This window comes from Ranitomeya imitator, chromosome 1, assembly GCF_032444005.1.
Source record: "Ranitomeya imitator isolate aRanImi1 chromosome 1, aRanImi1.pri, whole genome shotgun sequence".
Taxonomy (NCBI): Eukaryota; Metazoa; Chordata; class Amphibia; order Anura; family Dendrobatidae; genus Ranitomeya; species Ranitomeya imitator.
The window spans coordinates 939,972,205-939,994,858 of record NC_091282.1 but is presented as its reverse complement, the minus strand read 5'-3'; the positions used below and the strand labels follow the sequence as shown (position 1 = coordinate 939,994,858).

The following is a 22,654-nucleotide window of genomic DNA, read 5'->3' as shown; positions in this document are numbered from 1 at the left end:
AGAACTTGACCCACTCTAAATCAGCAGCTGCGCTCTCTAGCCCCCGCCGCGCAGCTTCAAGGAGCAGGAACAGCAGCTTCAAGGACACAGCTCGCAGCTCCATTCCTTATCAGTGGCCCACTAGACTCCAGCTCCAGCCCCCCTCCCCTACACAAAACCAGTCTCATATTCCAATATCCATTTTAACCCTGTGTCTGGAAATCTCCCTCGCCATGTTAATTCTCAGACCAAGACAAGACAGATGGACTTGTAAACATTGCGGTCAGACAAACCCAGACTGGAGAAATACTTGTATAATCTGTGCTGCAACCCAACCTAAGTGAATTACACTGAATCCTGTCCAGACAAGATCACATGTAGTGATATAAGAAGCTGACACAGGATTGTGGTTGGTGGGTAGTGGGGACATTAACTTTTGGGAGTAAGCTGACAGTAATCCTTTTGGGAAGGAGCTGTAGACCAGCATGTCATGTCACCCCCAACCGGTCATCATGTCATCCCCACCACCAGAGAACCAACCACATCAGGTAGTGTAAGACAGATACAGGAGTATTATCCCTGGAAGCCCTCTGACTAGCTAGCTACGCTAAAATAATTGGCTGACCCTGAGAACAAACCTTTCCCATTTTACAGACAAAGATAATATGATGGACGTATAAGTGCACCTGAGCAGACCTAGAGAGTTGGTGAGCCAAGATGATAGTGAGATGGTATTTATGTTATATAACCCCTATGCAGATGAATATAATGAGATGTGTATCTTACACGCCCTTTCCCGTTCAATTTCCAAAAAAAAAAAAAAAAAAAAATGGGCAAGTGTCAGTGTCTCTAACCCTGTCAGTTAGAATATCCTTATGTCACACTGCTTCAGTATGTGGGTAATTTTTTTCTTGTGTGCACAGACAGAGCAGGAAGCCATTGTTGCCACTGTTAGTTTTCGCAAGTATCTGGCAGATCTGAACTGTCGGGTTTCGGCCTCGATACTTCGGTTCTGCCTTGGTCAAGTGATATTTTTGGGTCACTGTCTCCTTCAGGGTGCCAGACACCTCACAGAAGAAAGAAAAATAGCCGTCAGCTACAAAAGATGAGACTGAACTCCAGCTTTTTCTTGGACTATGTACTTATTGTTGTCAGTGAATACCGGACGCATCCCGCATAATGCAATTTCTCTACAAGGCCCTGAAAGACGGTTCAAGATATGCTGATGATTTTGGAAGACTCCACACTGGATACGCTGTTACTACGGAAGACATTGTAGTGCACGCAGCTGCACTCCCTCCCTCACTGTCAGGACAAGAAGCAGAATTTCAGGCTCTGTCTACTGCATGTGCTCTGGCCAAAGACAGGTGGGCTAATATATACATGGACTCACAGTATGCATTTGGTATTGCTCATGATTTCGGAGCCCTATGGGCCAATCGAGGACTTGTTACTACCGCCGGGACTCCAGTGAAGAATGCTGAAGCTGTTAAAACCCTCATGGACTCAATCGAATTACCTACCCAGGTGGCCATTATCAAAGTTAAGGAGCATGGTACTATGGAACAGTCCACAGACTGGTGGTAACGCCTTTGCAGATATGCAAGCAAAAGCCGCTGCTCTTCTGCCCGTTGAACAGACCATACCAGCTATGGTGACCACACGCTCTCAGCGTAAACAGTTACAAGAAACACTGACTCTACAGGAACCTGATGATCTATGCCAGACTGAGGTTTTCTGCCGGACCCCGCAAGACCGCTTAATGACGATGCAGAGAATATCTCCAAAGGAAGAAGTGAAGCAGTGGAAGACTGATAAAGCATGTATGGACAATGGTCGCTGGAAAAAGACCAACTTGTGTGTCTCCCTAAGCGGATGTACCCTGCTATTGCCACGTGGGCACATGGGCCCACACACCGAGGAAAGACCAGGCCCTTGACCTGGTACAAAAATTCTACTGGGCTCCAGGTTGCCTAATGCCTGGACAGGTCAATGCACCCTTGTTAAACTAGCTGTGCAGTTCAAGATTTTACCTTGGGATCCGGAGATACCTGATGAATATACCAGAAAGAGGAGAAGTCACGATCAGCTCCACATGAGTTATGAAGAAGATCCATTAGTGTACATTGATGGCATTGGAGTGCCAAGGGGGGTGCCTGACCAATTTAAAGCCCAGAACCAGATCTATGCTAGCTTTGCTTCTTTAATCCACAAGTGCAGATTAATAAAAATGTTGATTGGATCAATTACATATATTACAGTGAACAAAGGTTTGTCAATTTTATCTGTGATGCTTTCCATGGTATAGTTGAGGAATTGGGCCCTAACACTAGAATGACCCTCCAAAACTGACTAGCCCTTGATATGATCTTAGCTGAGAAAGGAGGAGTCTGTGGGATGGTGGGAGAGGAATGTTGTACCTATATCCCTCAGAACTCTGGGGTAAATGGAAAGACCATGATAGCCCTTAAAAAGATAAATGGGTTAGCAGCAGAATTAAAAACTAATGCTGGAGTAGACACATCTTTCTTTTCCGGTTGGTTGGGTGGGCTCAAAGGATTTCTTCAACAAGCTTGTCTGGTACTGATTGCCCTTCTTGTAGTTGGATCGATAATTCTCTGTTGTGTTATTCCCCTGTATAAAAAGGTTATTGCTGAGGCAACTCCGACTGGCACCTTCCTCAACCAAGAAGTAGACTCACCAGAGTACGATGGTACTGGTCCAGGGGAGATCCCTAAGTACGTCCCCCCTCAAGAAGTTAGACAAAACCCCTTATTCTCAGATGTTGCTGAGAGATTTAGTTTAGGGACAGCGGGAGAACTCCATGTGAAGCTAGTGAAGGGTTCAGCTGCCTGGAGGCCTCTCACAAGGGGAGAGCTTCTGAGGTGTCTGGATGAAGAAATCCACCTCCCCTTTCCCCATCACATGGACAGTCTCGAAGGATCTTTCTCTTAGGGAAAAACTTAGTGTTTAGGGGGGATTGTCAAGGTGAAAATATATGTCTTTATACTCTTTTGTACTTTTATGTATTCTTATGCTGTGAAACAATAAGTTTTTCCCGTTATGCTTGCTAATGCATATGTAACTGTATTTAAGATGGCTGCCAGTATTCACCTTTGCCCAAGATTCGCCCTGCTGAAGAAGCAAGTTACACATTCCAGAAGGACAAGTATCATTTCTCTGGAAATGATACTTAAAGCGATGTGGACAAGATGTGGACAAAGGAAGATTCATCAGATGATGTCAGAGCCAACCAGAAAGACTGAATACTAGATACATTGCTTAAAGCCCGCTTAACCCCGCCCTCTGCACACCTTCCCCCAATAGATCATGTAGTGTTGTGTATTAGAAAATAAAGTTAGTTGCTGTGACGTTCCCACTACGTGTGGAAGTACGAGCATGCAATGAGTTTGAACCAGCATTTTGTCTGACTCATCCTTCACTCCAGTACCAATGCTCTTAATCTGATTTGGAATGACTGGTGGATGAAGGGTATTGTCGTGACGACCCCGACAACTGTTCATCTCAGCATTTGAAAGTCATCAATGTCAATGAATAACTATTATGATGGTGTGGACGACTGTGTAGAACACTAACACCAACTGATGCTGTTGCTGTCAGAGGTGACATCATCCCGCTGTGACTGGAATGAGGGATGTGTCATATATTTACTAAGATCATCCAGCTCCTCCCCATCAATACGCTTTCCAGGGACAAATGAGGTCAATTGTGACTTACATTTGACAGAACCAATGCCCAGACGGCAGGTGACAGTGGTGGCGCTGTTGCTCTCGGCTTTCACATACTTAGCAGTAATATGTGAATTTTTGTCTTTATTTTGTCTTTTCAACTATCTTGTTGCTGCACCTTTTTGTTGTACCATATATTTTGGATAAAACTTTAATTAACTTTGAAAAATCTTTTAAAACCCAATTATTTAACCTTTGCAAGGAAGAGCATAACTAGGTATGTGGTTGTACAGAAAACAAAATCTGGCAGCACGTTGTAGTATAGGTGTGGCATGTACATTTTTCAAGCATGCAAAAAAATATGTTACGTATGTACTTGTCCAAATAGCTGATACCTGTCATATTCAGGTGGCATGTATTGATGTAAAGTTTCATTTCTTATGAAACATGTGTGCTAAAAATAAAAATGAATTTCATGTGTCAAGCACATTCTGTGAGGTAGTCACAGTAAAATGTCTGCATGCTGGGGAATTTACTTTTCTATTTAAAAAAAAAAAAAACAGTTAATATCGCTTTCAAGGAACAGTTTTTTTTGATTGATAGTGATTACAGATTTTTTTTCTGTAAAAAATATTGAACTACCTTGCTGCTGCTTCCTTGTACATTAAGAAAAAAATGTGAAATTCAAATGCAGAAGGATAAATGGCAGGCACAATGAAATGGAAATCGATTTCATGAAATTGCAGGCCACGGCAAGATCAAACAACTTGAAAAAAAGCTCAGTGAAATTATTCAGTGATATACTCATGGAGGGAATAGAGTTTGTCTTGCAGCCTTTTTATTGCACATTTTTTTTTATTCTATAAGGTCAAGAAAGCTGTAAGCTTGGACATTCATGAGAATATGCATTTTTGTAAATTTTAAGTAGAATTCAATTCTGCTCAAATAAATTAACCCAATTCTACCCAGGACAATTGAGGAGCTAGAATTCCACAATGTTGCTCTCCCAAAACTCCAGCTATTCATCTCTTCACTTCCCCCTAGATATTTCCAGACTGTTGTAAGAAGAACAGGGGATGCTACACAATGATAGACATGGCCCTGCTCAACTTTTTTAAAATGGAAAAATTACTAATTTTCAACTTTTAATATGTTCTATGTTGTATTATTAATGAAATATGACTATAAGACATTTCTATATTATTGCATTCCGGCTTCCTTTACATTTTATACGGCATCTCATCTTTGTTAGGCCGGGTTCACATTGCGTTAACAGCAGCCCGTTCAACACATACGTTAACGGGCTGCTGTTAACGCAAGTGCCTGTATGGCAGCGCGCTAGCGCAGATAGAGCATCTGCTAGCTCTATCTGCGCTAGTGGTGACGGACCCGGAAACGCTGCAGCCCGTATCTCGGGGTCCGTCACTCAATGACGGCACATCGCTAGCGCACGCCCATTGTGTGGATGCATCCGACATTGGATTCAATGGCGGCGTTAGGGACTACGTTACCACCGCGTTATGCCACTGTGTAACGTAGTCAGTCTAACGGATGGGTTCAACGCAATGTGAACCCAGCCTTAGAATCGTTTTTATAGATTTATATAATCTGGTTTTATTGAAAACTGTTGTTGAGTGCAATGCACAACAGTATGTAGTAAGCTCATGAACTCCCTCTAGTGGTAGTTAAATTGTACTGTATATCATGTCTTAATTCTTATATCTATATAGTTTAATCATTTTATTGGTTAAATTCCCTATGTTTATGCAGAAGATTTGGAGCTGTGCATAAGAAAAAAAAAACAAAGCTAAAATTACTATGAAGATACAAATGTGGCTACCTTAACTTTTCAACAAATCTTGTCACAACAGTGATATGCTAGAAACATTTTGACAGATTGCAGGTCACAAGGTGGTCACCCATAGATATGTATAGCAGGGGCATCTGCCAAAAGCCAAAAAGAAATTGCCAAAAGGAAAGACAAATTTTTTTATTTGTTTAAATTTACTGTCTATTTTTTACACGGCGAAAAGTTAAAATGCTCCAAATTTATCAAATTAGCTCATACTGTGTGATAAATTTGGTGCATTTTAGCTGTTGTTATTGAAGCCTCAAACATTGTCCTTTTTGAATAAAGCCAGAGTTTCTTTCCCATTTCCTGCCCCTTGATGAGGAGTCAAAAAAGGGCCCAAAAGCATTTAATATATATAGCGAAAGCCGTGTATGGTGGTGTTCATATGTAGCTTTAATGCTGTGGGTTTTTTTTGCTGCTTCTTAACTTCATATTTTTTTGTAGGTGTTAACACCAAAACACACAATTCTCTGATTATTGCATTTTTTGCTTATTATTTATGTGTTTTCATCGTTATTTGAGGTGCAGATTTGAACCAGCGTACTTTAAAGATTTTTAAATTCTCTACAGAATAGCTGCACTTAAAATGCATCTCCATGTCGTCATAGAATTCCGTTGAGAAAAAAAATGCACCAAAAATAACGCACTTTTCAACCTCATCTTTACTATAAAAAAACGCAGGAGAAAAATGCTGCAATTACAATGCACAGTAACATGGTCTAAAACAGTTTTTTGGAAAAAATTGAGCCACAATTTTAATGTTTTTTTTTGTCCCTCATTACTAGTAAATCTACCCAACTGAATAATTATTTGGCGTAGAGTTTAGACTCTAGGTTATAGCTACAGAAATCTTCTCAGATTGAGATTTTCAGAAATCTATGCACATGCTGTTAGAAGCAATGATATTCTGTTGTATTAAAGGATTTCTGTTAGCAAAAATCTGCTGCATGTGACCACACTCTAAAAAAAATGGGCATAAAATAGTTAAGACACCGAGAACCACTTTTTGGAGTTCAAGATGATTATACGGTTATTTTACCAAAAGTTTGAATACAAAATGTATAAAATGTTATGCACTTACTTTTCCAGCAGTTGCCATTTGATTTGTCCTTCTCTGCACAATCCTTACTTACAAAAGACTAGTTTGATGAACAGTGAACGTCTGATGAAAGTTATTTATTAAAGGACAACATTGCTGACCTTAACATGGCTGAATGCCTAGAACTCCTACCATGAGAAAAATAAATGTTAAGATATGCCATAAAAAGAGTGTACACAAGTACAAAAGAGGCTAGTAACGTCTACTCTTATCTATTAACCCCTTAGTGTCTGAGCCAATTTTGACCTTAAATAGGTTGTCCACCTTTGGGGACATTTTTTTCCTTACATAAATGCATGTATTTGAGGCTAAAATATAATTTGTGCAAATGGTTTTCAATAAAAGTTTTGCATAGTTTGCCTCCTGTTGTCTCTGTTGCTTCCTGTTGAAATCGGACGAATGCAGTCTGATTAAAAATTGGATTTCATTAGGACCAAAGTTATTCTGTCATTGTGTGTTCATCTGTGATTTTTTTTTCCAGCTCGAATCACGATCGGACTGGAAAGAAATCACAGCATGCTGTGATTGTAATCAGAAATCGGATCACATTCAGCAATACAAGTCAATGGTGCGAGAAAAAAAATCGCACTGCACTCGGACCATGCGAGTTCTGTCCAATTTCTGCACACTGGTGTCCTTTGAAATGCCGGCAATTAATTTGGTGCGGACAGTAATATCACAGCATGACCCGACAAAATAGAATAAATAGAATAGATATATACACATAGAATAAATAGATATAAAGATGTCTGTCACAAATCTAATTACATGTTTTTTTTTACATAAATTATTTTCCCAAAAAAAAGGCGCAGCATACCCTGACATTTTATTAACCAGCAAATGGAAGACGGACAGTGGGGGGGCTGAAGTTAATATCCTGGGAAGGGAATAATATCCATGGAGTTTCCCAAGCTGTTAATATCAGCTTACTGAGGTATAATTAGCCTTTACTGGTTATTAAAATGGGAAACCCCCAAAAAATGTTGTAGGGTACTCCTATAATTAATAACCAGCAAAGGCTAGGAAGACAGCTGCAGTCTGATACTAGTAGCCTAGAAAGGTGCCAAGGATATTGGCCCTCTCCTAGACTACAAACAACAGCTCTCAGCCGCCCCATAAATGGTGCATCCATAAGACGTGCCAGTTCTGTTACTTCGCCTCCCTCTTCCCACTTTCTCTGGTGCAGTGGCAAGTGGATGATAATTGGGGGGGTAATGTCATCTTTGTGTTGTCAGGGACATCAAGCCCAGAGGTTAGTAATGGGAACGTGTCTATAAGATGCCTCCATTACTAACCCTATAGTCAAACAGTATAAAAAAACACTCAGAATAAAGTCCTTTAATTGAAAGAATGGCACAGACTTCTTTAATGAATCTAAATTAAACCATTCTCACGTCATTGCGAAGTCCACTGAAGCCAATGTCCACTGTAACAGAATTAAAATAATAACCATATTCCTCACCTGTGCGATAAGAAGATAATAATCCATTTGTCCTGCAATTGGTCTAGCTCTGTTACATCTAGATGGCAAGCTGCATTGTTGCATGATGTGAATATACAGCCTGTCATCAAGCAGAGACACTGAGCTGTACGTGCTTGCTCAGCTCAGTGCCTCGCTGTGAACTCTTGTCAGCTCATTGACGTCTCCACTAGCGTGACAAAGTTCACACACTTCCGGTGCCATCAGAAAAGTCCTGGGAACACAGTTCAACTGACTCACATCAGCGTCAGCATTGTGGGAAAGGTTACAATGATGCTGACGCTAATGTGAGTGAGTTGTATTCCATAGGCAACCTGGGCTGCTACAACTTTTTCAAGCATGCCATCCCTGCCCTACACACACATATTGCAAACCAAATCAAGTGTGCACTGCGCAAGGCATTCTAGCGCATGTCCTGTCTGCTGCTGCTTATCACAGATATTTATAGACATAGCCCCAGGTATCAGGGGCAAGGAATATTTTTTTTAACTTAATCCTGATTATGTGCTTTAAAAGCAATTCAGAGAACACCGTTTTTCTGCTCCATTTGCTTGTTGGCACTGCAGAATACAGCCAGATCCTTTCCATATTACAGTGGTAAAAAAGCAGCTATTTTAAACTAGGGTTTGTCCGCCACACGGATCGCATATCAGTGTGATCAAAATTGTGCCATTTCAGGCATCAATTTAAACTTTGTTGCAGTGTCTTAAGCAAGTTATTAAAAAAAGTTTGCTGAAAAAAGATAGTTACCTACAGGCCAAATATTTTACACTGGGGTTTGTCCACCACACGGATCGCATATCAGTGTGGTCAAAGTTGTGCCATTTCAAGCCTCAATTTAAATTTTGTTGCAGTGTCTTAGGCAAGTTATTGACACCAGTTTGCTTTTAAAAAAATATATTTACTTACAGGCCAGATATTTTAAACTGGGGTTTTCCCTCACACGGATCACATATAAGTTCGCTCCAAATTCATCCATTTATAGTGAACGTTTAAAATACTGCACTCCATTTAAAATGGGCAAGGCGCGTGGCAAAGGACGGGGAAATGGACATGATGGTGATGGTCAAGCAGAGGCCGAGGCAGCGAGCAAGCTGAAATTGTGCCACAACAAACCCTCACATCTCCTAGCCTGAACTTTCTGTCCCAATTATTAGGGGACCGCAGCAGCACACCATTATTGAACCCAGATCAGTGTCAAAAGTTTGTTGGTTGGATAGCAGATAATCCTTCCAGTCACTTCTCCGCCACCACCAGCACCACACGGTCAAGTCTGAGCAGCAGTGAGTCTGGACTGCATATTCCTCACCTTGATCTTCCTTCCTTCCACCATGCCGAGTGCCCGGAGGCTACTGATCTGACACTTGGACACTCTGAAGAGCTGTTTACTTTTCCATTTATAGATTCGGGACTCTCGCCCGGTCCATTTCAAGCAGAGCAAGAGGAAATTGGGCAGCGCCCCAGAGATCTGGTTGTTGCAGTATGACACTCTGCCGCTAAGGGGGAGTGATGGTACGTCTGATGGCACTAAAGGAGTTCTGACCAGGTATCACAAACACACATGACACTTCACACTCCGGCCACCAGGGGGAGTGGTTCTATCTAGTAGGCCACTCTTCACACTCTGGTAAAACTGGGGGTTGGACAGGAAGTTAGACAGAAAGAGCCCGGGAGAGTTCGGGAGAGGACCTGTCAGGGGTGGGATCCTGACAGCGGTCTAGAAAGAGAACAGATCGTTACGGAGCCGCGCCTGCACTACCTTGCGGCGGTATTCTAAGAAAGGACACGAAGCGAAGTTGATTGTGGAGAAGTGAGAAGCGGGATCACAGTGTAAAGGAGATAGAGCCAGTAGGAGTCGTGCCGTGAGACCGATGCAACATCCTTCTGAGGCGCATATCGGTGGCCGGAGCACCGAGAAAGTAAGAGACTTTATGCATTACTTCAACACGGCAGGACAGTTAATTATAGGTTGGCTGTCTCACCTAAATCACCTAAGCAGCCAAGGGAGGCAACTGTTGGAGAGGGGCGTCTCTAGAGTCCCAGAATAACTTCAGGCCTACCCGTCATACGGGTGCGTCCTAACCATATCACCTGGGGGACGAAGAGAGAGAGAAAGAACAACGAACACAGACACAACAGTTGTGAGGACTATCCCGTGGTGCTCAGCAGGGAAGGACTACAACACACAGGCGCTAGTGTGTAGGCACTGATTTCCACCTGAAAATGAACCTCTGGATGTGCCTTCGGACCGGCCGGTCTCAGCCAGCCCTGTTAGCAGTGCTCTGGATTGCGGATCCCAAAGCCTTCAGTAAAGAGGTAAAAAGACTGCAACCCTGTGTCCTTGTTATTCATCGCGCCTCGCACCACGCATCACACCATCACCTTTCATTGGGCGCCCCTTAGCAGGGTCACGGACCGGGTCTAGCCACCATGACGACCCCAATACAGAGACTGAGGGGCCCGGTATCGAGAACTCGTGGCCCTGTGTCTGGGGGCGCTCCAGCTTGGCGTCACGGACAGGATCTACTTAAGCCTGAAAAAATCAGGTCATGCGTGCCTTGGGACTGTGTTGAATTGTACTTGAACTGTGATCCCTTGCAAAGACTGTGTATTGCTAATTGCCGCCAAAATCCGCCATTGCCGTGCCGAGTGGGGCGCGAGGGAAGGAGCCATTGTTTCGTGGGCGGAGCCGGCGAAAAGAGCATGGAACGAAAAGGCGCGGTGAAGTGCCGATTACGAAAGTGGAACTCCGACCCCAGGGGGGTTAGCAGGAAGGAGGAACGGCCATGTCAGGTCCAGGAGAAGCAGCGGCCACAGCCGCGGGGGCACTTCCAGACCCCGTTGTAGATGCAGCCGCGGGCCTGGTACCATCGCTGGAAGCCGCGGGGCCTGCCGCTCCCATCGGCCAGCTGGACACTGCTGCAGCCACAACAGCCATAATGCCCTTCTCCATGCCGTACCTACCAGGAGCCACCTGGCTCCCGCGATACTCCGGAGAAGCCCACATGTTCACTGACTTTAAAGAGGGGATTTGCAGCCTGCTCGAGTTTTATCCCCTGACAGAGCCTCAGAAGGTTCATATGATAACTGGACAGCTCTTTGGCGCGGCTTTGAGAGAAGCGAAGTCCTGGCCCGCCGCAGATAAGAAAACTGCACAGCAGGTCCCTGCAAAGCTAAAAACCACCTTTGACACCCGCACCGCTACGGAAATTAAATTGACATTCTATGGGTGCAAGCAGAGGCCGCAGGATAGCTTACGGGACTATGCCCTCAATCTTCAGGAGGCACTGCGGGCCATCAAGCAAAGTGACCCCAGCAACATGCAAGATGAAGATAAACTCCTGAAAGAGCGGTTCATCGAGGGGCTCCTGTGCGGTAACCAAAGGGCTCAGTTATATTTCTTAGCCATGCAGAACCCAGACCTGACCTTTGCGCAATTCAAAGATAAAGCCATCCAAGCGCTCCCAGAGCGACAGCCCAGCCGTGCTGTACTCCCCAGGCGTCAAGCCCTCACGTACCACCAGGAGATACTAAAAGAAAGAACCTGGCACTCAACTTAATGCTCGTGAGATTTTAATGGTAGTAGCCAAAAAACGTTTCGGTCCTATATCTGGACCTTCATCAGTTACGTACTATGATGAAAAAGTGAATGACTGTAGTGTCATATAAGACACAGCATGGTCTGCGTCTGGTATTTGCGCAGATAGGTTTAGGCACACAGATTGGACTTATTCACGCTGATAGGTGCTGTGCTTGTGTCCAGACACGGAATCCCCGCTTGTAACTGATGAAGGTCCAGATATAGGACCGAAACGTTTTTTGGCTACTGCCATTAAAATCTCACGAGCATTAAGTTGAGTGCCAGGTTCTTTCTTTTAGTATCACATGGTGTGGGAACCTACCTGGGCACCACTAGTAGTAGTGCACATGGCTTTATCTTTGAAGGTACCACCAGGAGGTGGCACGAGAAACACCCGTCTCTGCTGAGGCCAATGCCCAGACTCTGGATGACGACTCCCCTGCAGGACTACGCCTCCAGATGCAAGAGCTGACCAAGAGCGTTGCTGCCCTAACCCGGAACATCCAGTCCCTACAGGAGGCCCCCAAGGAGAAGATCCAGCTGGCTTCCAGACCGGAGGATGTCCCCTGGCAGCGACAGAGGAGGATCCCGTCGACCAGAGGCCGAGACGACGATTGCTTCCATCGGGATGGACGACCGATTTGCCACCGCTGCCACCAAGTGGGCCATCTTGCAAGGTACTGTCCTTTAAAGGAGCAACCCCTGGGGCAAAGGGCCAACCCCCAGGAATAGGACGATCAAGCCCACAACATTGGAGAGCCAAATACGTCGGAGGGTGACCAGTTCTCCCCATCGTGATCGACGGTATCCCCATGAACTCTCTGTTGGACACCGGTTCCCAGGTGACGACTATGCCCTACATCCTCTATAAACACTATTGGGAGGACACCGACATTACCCGTGGCCCCGATGACGATTTCACCATCATAGCTAGTAATGGTCAGCCACTGCCACAAGTGGGGTATAAGTAGGTCACCATCAAAGTGGGGCGGGTGGAATTGGAGGCCCAGGGCATTATTATTGTTGATATTGATCGACGTGAATGTAACCCCATGATTACTATAGGTACTAATGTTATAGAAAATTGTCTTGCAGAAGTTATTGTCTTGTTGCAGCAGGTAGCCGAAACAGCTGTTTACAGCGAACAGCGTGCCTTGCAGAAAGAGATCAGAGCTCTGATGCAGAGACGGCAGGTGGAGTTGACTGGTGGTGAAATTGGCCGGGTCACAGTGAGTGATTCAAACCCCATTGCGATACCCCCCAGGAGTGAAATGTTAATATGGTGTCGGGCAGCCATAGGCCTTAGGGGTAAAAATTATCAGGCCCTGGTAGAGCCGGTGTATTCAGATAACAGGCCTACTCTCCTGACAGCCAGAGGGGTGGTCGACGTCCGCCAAGGGAGTTTGCCAGTACGCGTCCTTAACTTTGGGGAGGAAGAAGTCCACTTGACCAAATACGCCACACTTGCCAAGCTGTTTACTGTTAATAATAATGTAATACAGGCACCTGGGCCCTTGGTTCCGTCCGAACCGGCGGAGGACAATAGCTCTGCAGGACAGTCAAAAGATTGGTGCCGGGAATTGCACGTGGGCATTGACTCTACCCCGTCTTACCAGAAACAGGGGGCCTACAGGGTGGTTCATGAGTATGAGCGGGTATTCAGCAAGCACCCTCTAAATTTCGGGCAGGGAAAAGGGATTCAACATCACATCCCCACAGGAGATCACCCGCCCATAAAAGAGAGGTACCATCCTGTGCCCCCAGCTCATTATCGGTGCGCCAAGGATATGTTGCGAGAGATGAAAGAGGCTGGGGTAGTGAGGGACAGCTGTAGCCCCTGGGCAGCCCCATTAGTTCTCGTTAAGAAGAAAGATGGCACCATGAGGATGTGTGTGGATTATAGGCAACTAAACCGCATTACACATAAGGATGCATATCCCCTACCCAGGATAGAGGAGTCCTTGACTGCCTTAAAGTCCGCTAACTACTTTTCTACCTTAGATCTTACCAGTGGGTACTGGCAGGTTCCTGTGGCGGAGGCAGACAAGGAAAAGACGGCCTTCACGACACCGATGGGCCTCTGCGAGTTCAACTACATGCCTTTCGGATTGTGTAATGCTCCGGGAACGTTCCAGAGGATGATGGAGTGCTGTCTGGGGCATAAGAACTTTGAAACCGTGTTGCTATATCTGGACGATGTCATTGTCTTCTCCAAGACCTATGAAGACCACTTGAAGCACCTGGTCGAGGTGTTTGAAGCTCTGTCCAATTTTGGCTTAAAGGTGAAACTGTCCAAATACCATCTGCTAAAACCCAAAGTGCAGTACCTGGGCCATGTGGTGAGTGCCGAAGGAGTGGCCCCAGACCCTGACAAAGTCACGGTGATCAAGGACTGGCCGCAGCCCGGTAACCTCCATGAAGTCTGGCAATTCCTCGGGTTGGTGGGTTACTACCGGAGGTTTATCAAAGACTTCACCAAGAAGGCTGCGCCATTGCAAGACCTATTGGTGGGCCAGTCTAAGAAACCCAAGGGCAAAAATGCCTCATTCGACTGGAACGATGAACTGGAAGGATCGTTCACCTGCTTAAAGTTGGCGCTGACGGGAGAAGAGGTGCTGGCTTACCCTGAGTATGACCAGCCATTTGTATTGTATACGGATGCCAGCAATGTGGGACTGGGAGCCGTGCTATCCCAAGTCCAGAAGGGTAAGGAGAGAGTAATCGCTTATGCCAGCAGGAAACTTCGCCCCACTGAAAGGAACCCTGACAACTACAGTTCCTTTAAGCTGGAGTTCCTCGCCGTCGCTTGGGCCGTGACAGAGAGGTTCAAGCACTACCTGGCCTCCGCGAAATTCACTGTCTTCACGGATAATAACCCATTAACGCACTTGGACACAGCAAAACTCGGTGCCGTGGAGCAGCGGTGGATGGCCCGGTTGTCCAACTACGACTTCACCATCAAATGCCGGCCAGGTCACAAGAATGTGAATGCCAATGCATTGTCACGCATGCCTCACTTGCCTGAAATGGAGGAAGACCCAGAAGCATTTGAAGAGGTGGAACTGCCCGCTTTCCATCGCCCCAAGGGGACTCAGTGTTCTCATCAGGTGGAGAATAGGCGCAAGAGTAAACAGGGCGCCCCGTTGAACCCCCTGCCCTATCATGGGTGGGCAGAGAACCAGGATGGTGACCCTGCGGTCCGTCGGGTGAAAGAGCTCCTGACGCAGGGAGGATTGCATCCCGGCCCGGATGATCCACCGGAGGCATTACAGCTGTGGAAGGAGAGGAGCAAGCTGTTTATTCACGATGGAAAGCTGTGCCGGAGGAACATCGACCCACGCACTCATAAATTGGTGTGGCAGATCGTGGTCCCAAGACAAGATGTGCCCATGGTCCTGGGGGCATACCACGATGGGAAGGGGCACTTCGGATGGAAGAAGCTGGAGAGGCTACTCCGTGGGAGGTTCTACTGGATTGGCATGAAGAAAGCCATTGAGAAGTGGTGTCGAGAGTGTGGCCCCTGTAGCCTATGCAGGAAGGATCGTGACAGCCAACGGGCGCCCTTGCAACCCATCATCACCAAACGACCGCTCGAGTTGGTTGCATTAGACCACGTGAAGCTAACGCCCAGCCGGTCAGGCTATACCTACGCTCTCACCATCGTGGACCACTACTCCAGATTCCTGGTAGTCATGCCGATCAAGGATCTAACAGCTAGGACAGCTGCCAAAACCTTCCAGCAGTACTTCTGTAGACCCCATGGGTACCCGGAGAAGGTACTAACCGATCAGGGGCCAGTATTTGAGGCGGAGGTGTTCCAGGAGTTCTGTGATCTGTACGGGTGTAAGAAGATTAGAACCACGCCGTACCATCCACAAACCAACGGGATGTGTGAGAAGATGAACCAGGTAGTGATCGACTTGCTGAAGACCTTTCCTGTGGAGGAAAGGAACTTGTGGCCCACAAAGTTGCAAGACCTGGTGGATATGTACAACCACATCCCAGTGAATTCCACCAATTGCATCCCAGCATACCTGATGCGAGGAAGGTCTAGTAAGTTACCTGTGGACCTGGACATGGGGGTCCTGACCCCCGAAGATATCTCGCCCGATGCGGATTGGGATACGGAGAGGCAGCAAAAGTACCGCAAAGTACAGGAATGTGTGGAAAGAAGCCTTGCCCAAGCCAGACAGAAACAAGAAAGGGACTACAGCCAGCATGCCTCTGCGGCTCCCTTGTCCCCTGGAGAGCAAGTACTCAAATGGAAGAGGAGGCTACACAAGCTGGATGACCAATGGGAAGCGGAACCATATACCATTCTGCCATCTGATTTCAACAATACAAAGGTCTGTCTCATCAGCAAAGATGGAGGGGAAACCTCAACGGCAATATCAAGGGACCACCTTAAGATATGCCCTGATAAACTGAGAGATGGGGAAGCCGACCCCGGGACAACTCCGGCCGCGGAAGGAGAAAAGATGATACACACTGTTCTTGGTTACTTTCCCCAGTCTTGGACGCAAATAAATCAGGCCATTGTGGTACCTGTCCTGACGTTTCGCCAACTGACCCCGTCAGGACTTGATGTGGAGCCAGGCCATCCCGATCCGCCATCACAACAGACCTCACCAGAAGATGCCATGCCAACTGTTGAACCGGCAAGTCTTCCCTCTGCTAATGGTGAATCTGCCATGCCGATCGGTAGTAGTAGCGGTTTTGAGAACTCCAACGTGCCAGTACTGCCCAGACTCACTGGGAGTGTAGCTGGAACACTACACCAGCGATAGCAAACTTAGCGGGCCCTGTTAGGTCCATAACAGCCCCTGCACTGCGGAGGCCCACACGTAGCACCCAGAATCAGACTCCCCTTCGCTACAAAGCTTGGAGATACTAATGATAAGTGCTATTGTTTGTGTAAATATCTTTGTTACAAGTTTAAACGTGGACAATGGAGTAATGGGCAGTGAATTGCTCCAAAAACTTCACAGGGGCCCCTTTGTTTATCAGGGGTCCCTGCTGCTTTAAAGTGGCACCCAACTGAACTGAGAGTCATGAACTGTGTGTGACCAAACTTTTGCAACGTTCAAGCGTCTTCACCTCCCATAAAGGGAAGTACTGTTATGATAATTTGTTGATAATGTTTCACAAATTTTATATGTTTTATGTTAACATGTATTGTTGTTCTTCTTCTTCCCAGTCCAGGAGTACTGGATTTAACCGGGGGGAGTGCAGCGCCCCAGAGATCTGGTCGTTGCCGTATGACACTCTGCCGCTAAGGGGGAGTGATGGTACGTCTGATGGCACTAAAGGAGTTCTGACCAGGTATCACAAACACGCATGACACTTCACACTCCGGCCACCAGGGGGAGTGGTTCTATCTAGTAGGCCACTCTTCACACTCTGGTAAAACTGGGGGTTGGACAGGAAGTTAGACAGAAAGAGCTCGGGAGGGGACCTGTCAGGGGTGGGATCCTGACAGCGGTCTAGAAAGAGAACAGATCATTACGGAGCCGCGCCTGCACTACCTTGCGGCGGTATTCTAAGAAAGGACACGAAGCGAAGTTGATTGTGGAGAAGTGAGAAGCGGGATCACAGTGTAAAGGAGATAGAGCCAGTAGGAGTCATGCCGTGAGACCGAGGCAACATCCTTCTGAGGTGCATAGCGGTGGTCGGAGCACCGAGAAAGTAAGAGACTTTACGCATTACTTCAACACGGCAGGACAGTTAATTATAGGTTGGCTGTCTCACCTAAATCACCTAAGCAGTAGTGTTGAGCGATACCGTCCGATACTTGAAAGTATCGGTATCGGATAGTATCGGCCGATACCCTAAAAATATCGGGTATCGCCGACACCGATATCCGATACCAATACAAGTCAATGGGACATCAAGTATCGGAAGGTATTCTCATGGTTCCCAGGGTCTGAAGGAGAGGAAACTCTCCTTCAGGCCCTCGGATCCATAGGGATGTGTAAAATAAAGAATTAAAATAAAAAATATTGATATGCTCACCTCTCCGGCGGCCCCTGGACTTCACGCTGCTAACCGGGAGGCTTCTTTGTTTAAAATGCGCTCCTTTAGGACCTGGGAATGACGTCCCGGGTTCTGATTAGTCGCGTGCCGCCCATGTGACCGGCACGCGACCAATCAGAGGCCGCGACGTCATTCGCAGGTCCTCAATTCCTAGAATTAGCAGTTTTGTGAATGAGAATGACGTCCCGGCTTCTGATTGGCCGCGTGCCGGTCACATGGGCGGCACGCGGCCAATCAGAAGCCGCGACGTCATTCTCATTCACAAAACTGCTAATTCTAGGAATTGAGGACCTGCGAATGACGTCGCGGCCTCTGATTGGTCGCGTGCCGGTCACATGGGCGGCACGCGACCAATCAGAAGCCGGGACGTCATTCACCGGTCCGAAAGGCGCGCTTTTTAAACAAAGAAGCCTCCCGGATAGCAGCGTGAAGTCCAGGGGCCGCCGGAGAGGTGAGCATATCAATATTTTTTATTTTAATTCTTTATTTTACACATCCCTATTGATTCGATACCGATACCCGATATCACAAAAATATCGGATCTCGGTATCGGAATTCCGATACCGCAAATATCGGCCGATACCCGATACTTGCGGTATCGGAATGCTCAACACTACTAAGCAGACAACGGAGGCAACTGTGGGAGAGGGGCGTCTCTAGGGTCCCAGAATAACTCCAGGCCTACCCGTCATATGGGTGCGTCCTAACCATATCACCTGGGGGACGAAGAGAGAGAGAAAGAACAACGAACACAGACACAACAGTTGTGAGGACTATCCCTTGGTGCTCAGCAGGGAAGGACTACAACACACAGGCGCTAGTGGGTAGGCACTGATTTCCACCTGAAAAGGAAACTCTGGATGTGCCTTTGGACCGGCCAGTCTCAGCCAGCCCTGTTAGCAGTGCTCTGGATTGCGGATCCCAAAGCCTTGAGTAAAGAGGTAAAGAGACTGCAACCCTGTGTCCTTGTTATTCATCGCGCCTCACACCACGCATCACACCATCACCTTTCATTGGGCGCCCCTAAGCAGGGTCACGGACCGGGTCTAGCCACCGTGACGACCCCAATACAGAGACTGAGGGGCCCGGTATCGAGAACTCGTGGCCCTGTGTCTGGGGGCGCTCCAATTGCATGTAGCGATGCCCAAATATTTGAGCAGCCATGGTCACACAAAGGCGATGGTGGGAAAGTGTCAGTGTGGACGATAAGGAGACATAAATGCCAGAAAGTCAGAAGGAGGAACATGGTGCAGAAGTGGAGGATGAGGTGGTAGATGATGTAGTAACTGACCCAAGCTGGCAGGAGGATATGCAGAGCCAGGACAGCAGCACACAAGGGAAGGGAGGTGTAGCACCCCAACAGGCAGCAAGAAGCAGTGTGGTGGCCACAGACAGAAGGCAGGCAACCGTTCCCCATTACATCAACACGACGGAAGTTGCCAGTCCAATTGTTAGGTCTTCCCGAGTCTGGTTGTGTTTTAACCCCTTCCCAACCTCCACCCTACTATTACTGCGGAGGTCGGGTCCCCTGCTTTGATGTGGGCTCCGGCGCTGAGCCCACCTCAAAGCCAGGACATGTCAGCTGTTTTGAACAGCTGACATGTGCCCGCAACAGCGGCAGGTGAAATCGCGATTCACCCACCGCTATTAACCAGTTAAATGCCACTGTCAAACGCTGACAGTGGCATTTAACCGGCACTTCCGGCCACGTGGCCGGAAATGATCGCATCGCCGACCCCCGTCACATGATCGGTGGTCGGCGATGCGTCAGGATGGTAACCATAGAGGTCCTGAAGACCTCTATGGTTACTTATGCCGGCCTGCTGTGAGCGCCCCCCTGTGGTCGGCACTCATAGCTAGCCTGCATTTCAGCTGCATAGCAGCGATCTGATGATCGCTGCTATGTAGCTGAGCCGATCGACTGGTGCCAGGTTCTAGCCTCCAATGGAGGCTATTGAAGCTTGACAAAAGTAAAAAAAATGTTTTAAATAATATGAAAAAAATAAAAAAAATATGAAAGTTTAAATCACCTTCCTTTCACCCCATCCAAAATAAAACAATAAACAAAATCAAACCTACACATATTTGGTATCATCGCGTTCAGAATCACCCGATCTATCAATAAAAAAAAGCATTAACCTGATCGCTAAACGGCGTAGCGAGAAAAAAATTTGAAGCGCCAGAATTAAGTTTTTTTGGTTGCCGCGACATCGCATTAAAATGTAATAACGGGTGATCAAAAGAACGTATCTGCACCAAAATGGTATCATTAAAAATGCCAGCTCGGTACGCAAAAAATAAGCCCTCACGTGACCCCAGATCACAAAAAATGGAGACGGGTAATGGAAAATTGCACAATTTTTAAAAAAAATTTTTTAGCAAAGTTTGGAATTTTTTTTACTACTTAGATAAAATGTAACCTAGTCAAGTTTGGTGTCTATGAACTCGTAATGACCTGGAGAATCAAAATGGCAGGTCAGTTTTACCATTTAGTTAACCTAGCAAAAAAGCCAAACAAAAATCAAGTGCAGCCAACACCCCACAGGCCACACTACTAAATTCATACATTTCGCGACTGCTTGTGCTCAAAATGTTGCCTTTTAGGCTTGTGAAGATGGAAACTTTCTACAACCTGAGGGAGGTGACTGTCCCTCGGTACTCAGTCCCCAGCTGCCACTATTTCTCCCGGTGTGCCGTCACCACATTACACAAGTACGTGTCCCACAAAATTAGCGGTCCCCTTAACAATGTAGTTACTGGGAAAGTCCACCTAACCACGGACACATGGACAAGTGCTTGTGGGGAGGGACACAACATCTCGCTGATGGCACACTGGGTTAACATAGTGGAAGCCGTGACTCAGTCGGACCTTGGAATGGAACATGTTGCCCACACAGTCTACAGCTCCTGCACCTCCTCCTCTTCTTCAACCTCCATCTTTGAAATGACCATATCTGTCAGAAGCTGGAAGCACTGCAGCACTGCCTCAGCCAAGCAGCAACAGGTTGTGCTGAAGCTAATATGCCTAGGTGACAAACCGCACAATGCTGAAGAGTCGTGGACAGCTCTGAAAGAGCAGGTAGATCTGTGGCTGACATCGCTGAACCTACTGCCAGGCATGGTTGTGTGTGACAATGGCCAGAACCTGGTGGTGGCTCTGAGGCGAGCTCACACACTTACCATGCCTGGCCCATGTGCTTACTCTTGTAGTTCAGCGGTTTCTCAACACATATCTGGAGCTGACGAATTTCTGCCTGTCAAAGTACACCGCCTGTATGCCGGTTTTAGAAAGTCAGCTACAGCTTCAGCCGCCCCAGCGTTTGCATCTTCCTGCTCACCGACTGGTTGTGATGTCCCCGTGTGTTGGAACTCTACACTGCATATGTTTGAAAGGATTTGTGAGCAGAAGAGGGCAGTTGTTGACTACTAGCATCAACAAGGCCATTGGTATTCAGTTGAGACTCCACCCATAAGACCTCAGGAGTAGACATGGATGTCAGACATATGTTCCATCCTCCAAAACTTTGAGGACTCCACCAAGATGGTGAGCGGCGATGGTTCCATAATTAGCATCAGCATCCCACTTCTGCGTGTTCTGAAACACTCTCTGCTCACAATCAAAGAGGATGCATTGCAGGCGGAGCATGATGAGATGGACCAAGGAACCATAGAGGGTGATTACACACAGCCCAGTCTCATCTCGTCACAATGTGGATTGGGTGACAATGAGGAAGAGGAGGAGGAGGATGAAGAACAGGAGCTAGTTTCATGCACTATAGATGGTACTACCTCCACAACTGTAATACCGTTTGTTCAACGTGGATGGCATGAGGACAGGGAGTAGGAGGAGAATGAGAGCATGGTCAGTCGTCCTCTAGGTGATGACACAGAAGTCTTACCTCTTAGCAGTCTGGCATGCATGGCTGAGTATATGTTACGCTGCCTTTGCAGTGACCCTTGCGTTCTCAAAATTTTGGGTGACAGTCATTACTGGTTGGTGACCCTTTGAGACCCACACTACAAGGAGAACTTTCTATCTCTTATTCCAGAGGCAGACAGGTCTACTAAAATGGGGCAGTACCAGAGGGCCCTTGTTGCGGAATTATTAAAAAATTTCCCATCTAAAAACGCTGGTGGCAGAGGTCACTGTTCGTTGGACAACCTAGGTGTACAGGCGAGAGAGACACAACTCCAATCCAACAGAGGCAGGGGAACACTGGCAAAGTTCTGGGAGAGTTTTCTCAGACCCTCCCATCGCACTGGCCCTGAGGTGCGAGGTACTCTCATAAGGAGTGCAAAGTTTTGGAAGATGCTGAGGCAGTACCTTGCTGACCGTACCAGCGTCCTCCGTAATTCCTCTGTGCCTTATAACTATTGGGTATTGAAGCTGGGCATGTGGCATGAACTGGTTCTCTACGCATTGGAGGTCCTGGCCTGCCCTGCCGCTAGCGTTTTGTCAGAGCAAGTTTTTAGTGCCGCTGATGGAATTATAACTGATAAGCGCATCCGCCTGACAATTGAAAATGCTGACAGGCTGACGTTTGTAAAAATGAACAAGGGTTGGATTGGACCAGATTTCTCAACACCATCGAATGATAGCAGCGTAACAAACTCAAATCCAGTGTCTTTTTTTGGGAGGTCTTTTCCTAGGCACCTCTTCACACCCATACATGGGTATACACTTCCTGATTCTGGCTATTTGCTGTTGTTCTCCTCCTTCTCCTCATCCTCATCCTACACCACCAGATCACCAGTGTGACCATGGTTCGTGATGCAACACCCACATAATTTTTTTAAAGGGTGTTTATGTTGCTCATACCAAAAAAATGGTTATACAGCATGTTCATGGATACCCCCCAGGGTAAATGTTTGTCAGCCCATACACTTCATGCAAGTACAAGTGTAGGAGACCCGCTCCTTTCTTATGGAAATATTTTTTAAT

The 22,654-nt window shown here is 46.8% G+C and overlaps 1 protein-coding gene across 2 annotated transcripts in view; it reads right to left on the bottom strand.

Moving 5' to 3' along the window:
• The window catches only part of LOC138655749 (alcohol dehydrogenase 1-like), a 169,412-nt gene extending 162,530 nt beyond the window's left edge, over positions 1-6,882 (bottom strand). Inside the window, exon 1 of one of the 2 annotated variants that reach the window (XR_011316730.1) lies at positions 6,602-6,882. Coding sequence is in view for 1 of the 2 variants with exons in the window: in XM_069743619.1 (XP_069599720.1) it covers positions 6,602-6,619 (18 nt within the window). In the remaining variant the exon portion in view is untranslated. The remainder of the gene's footprint in view (positions 1-6,601) is intronic. The other variant, XM_069743619.1, reaches the window with a different exon arrangement.
• Between the last annotated feature and the right edge of the window lie 15,772 nt (positions 6,883-22,654).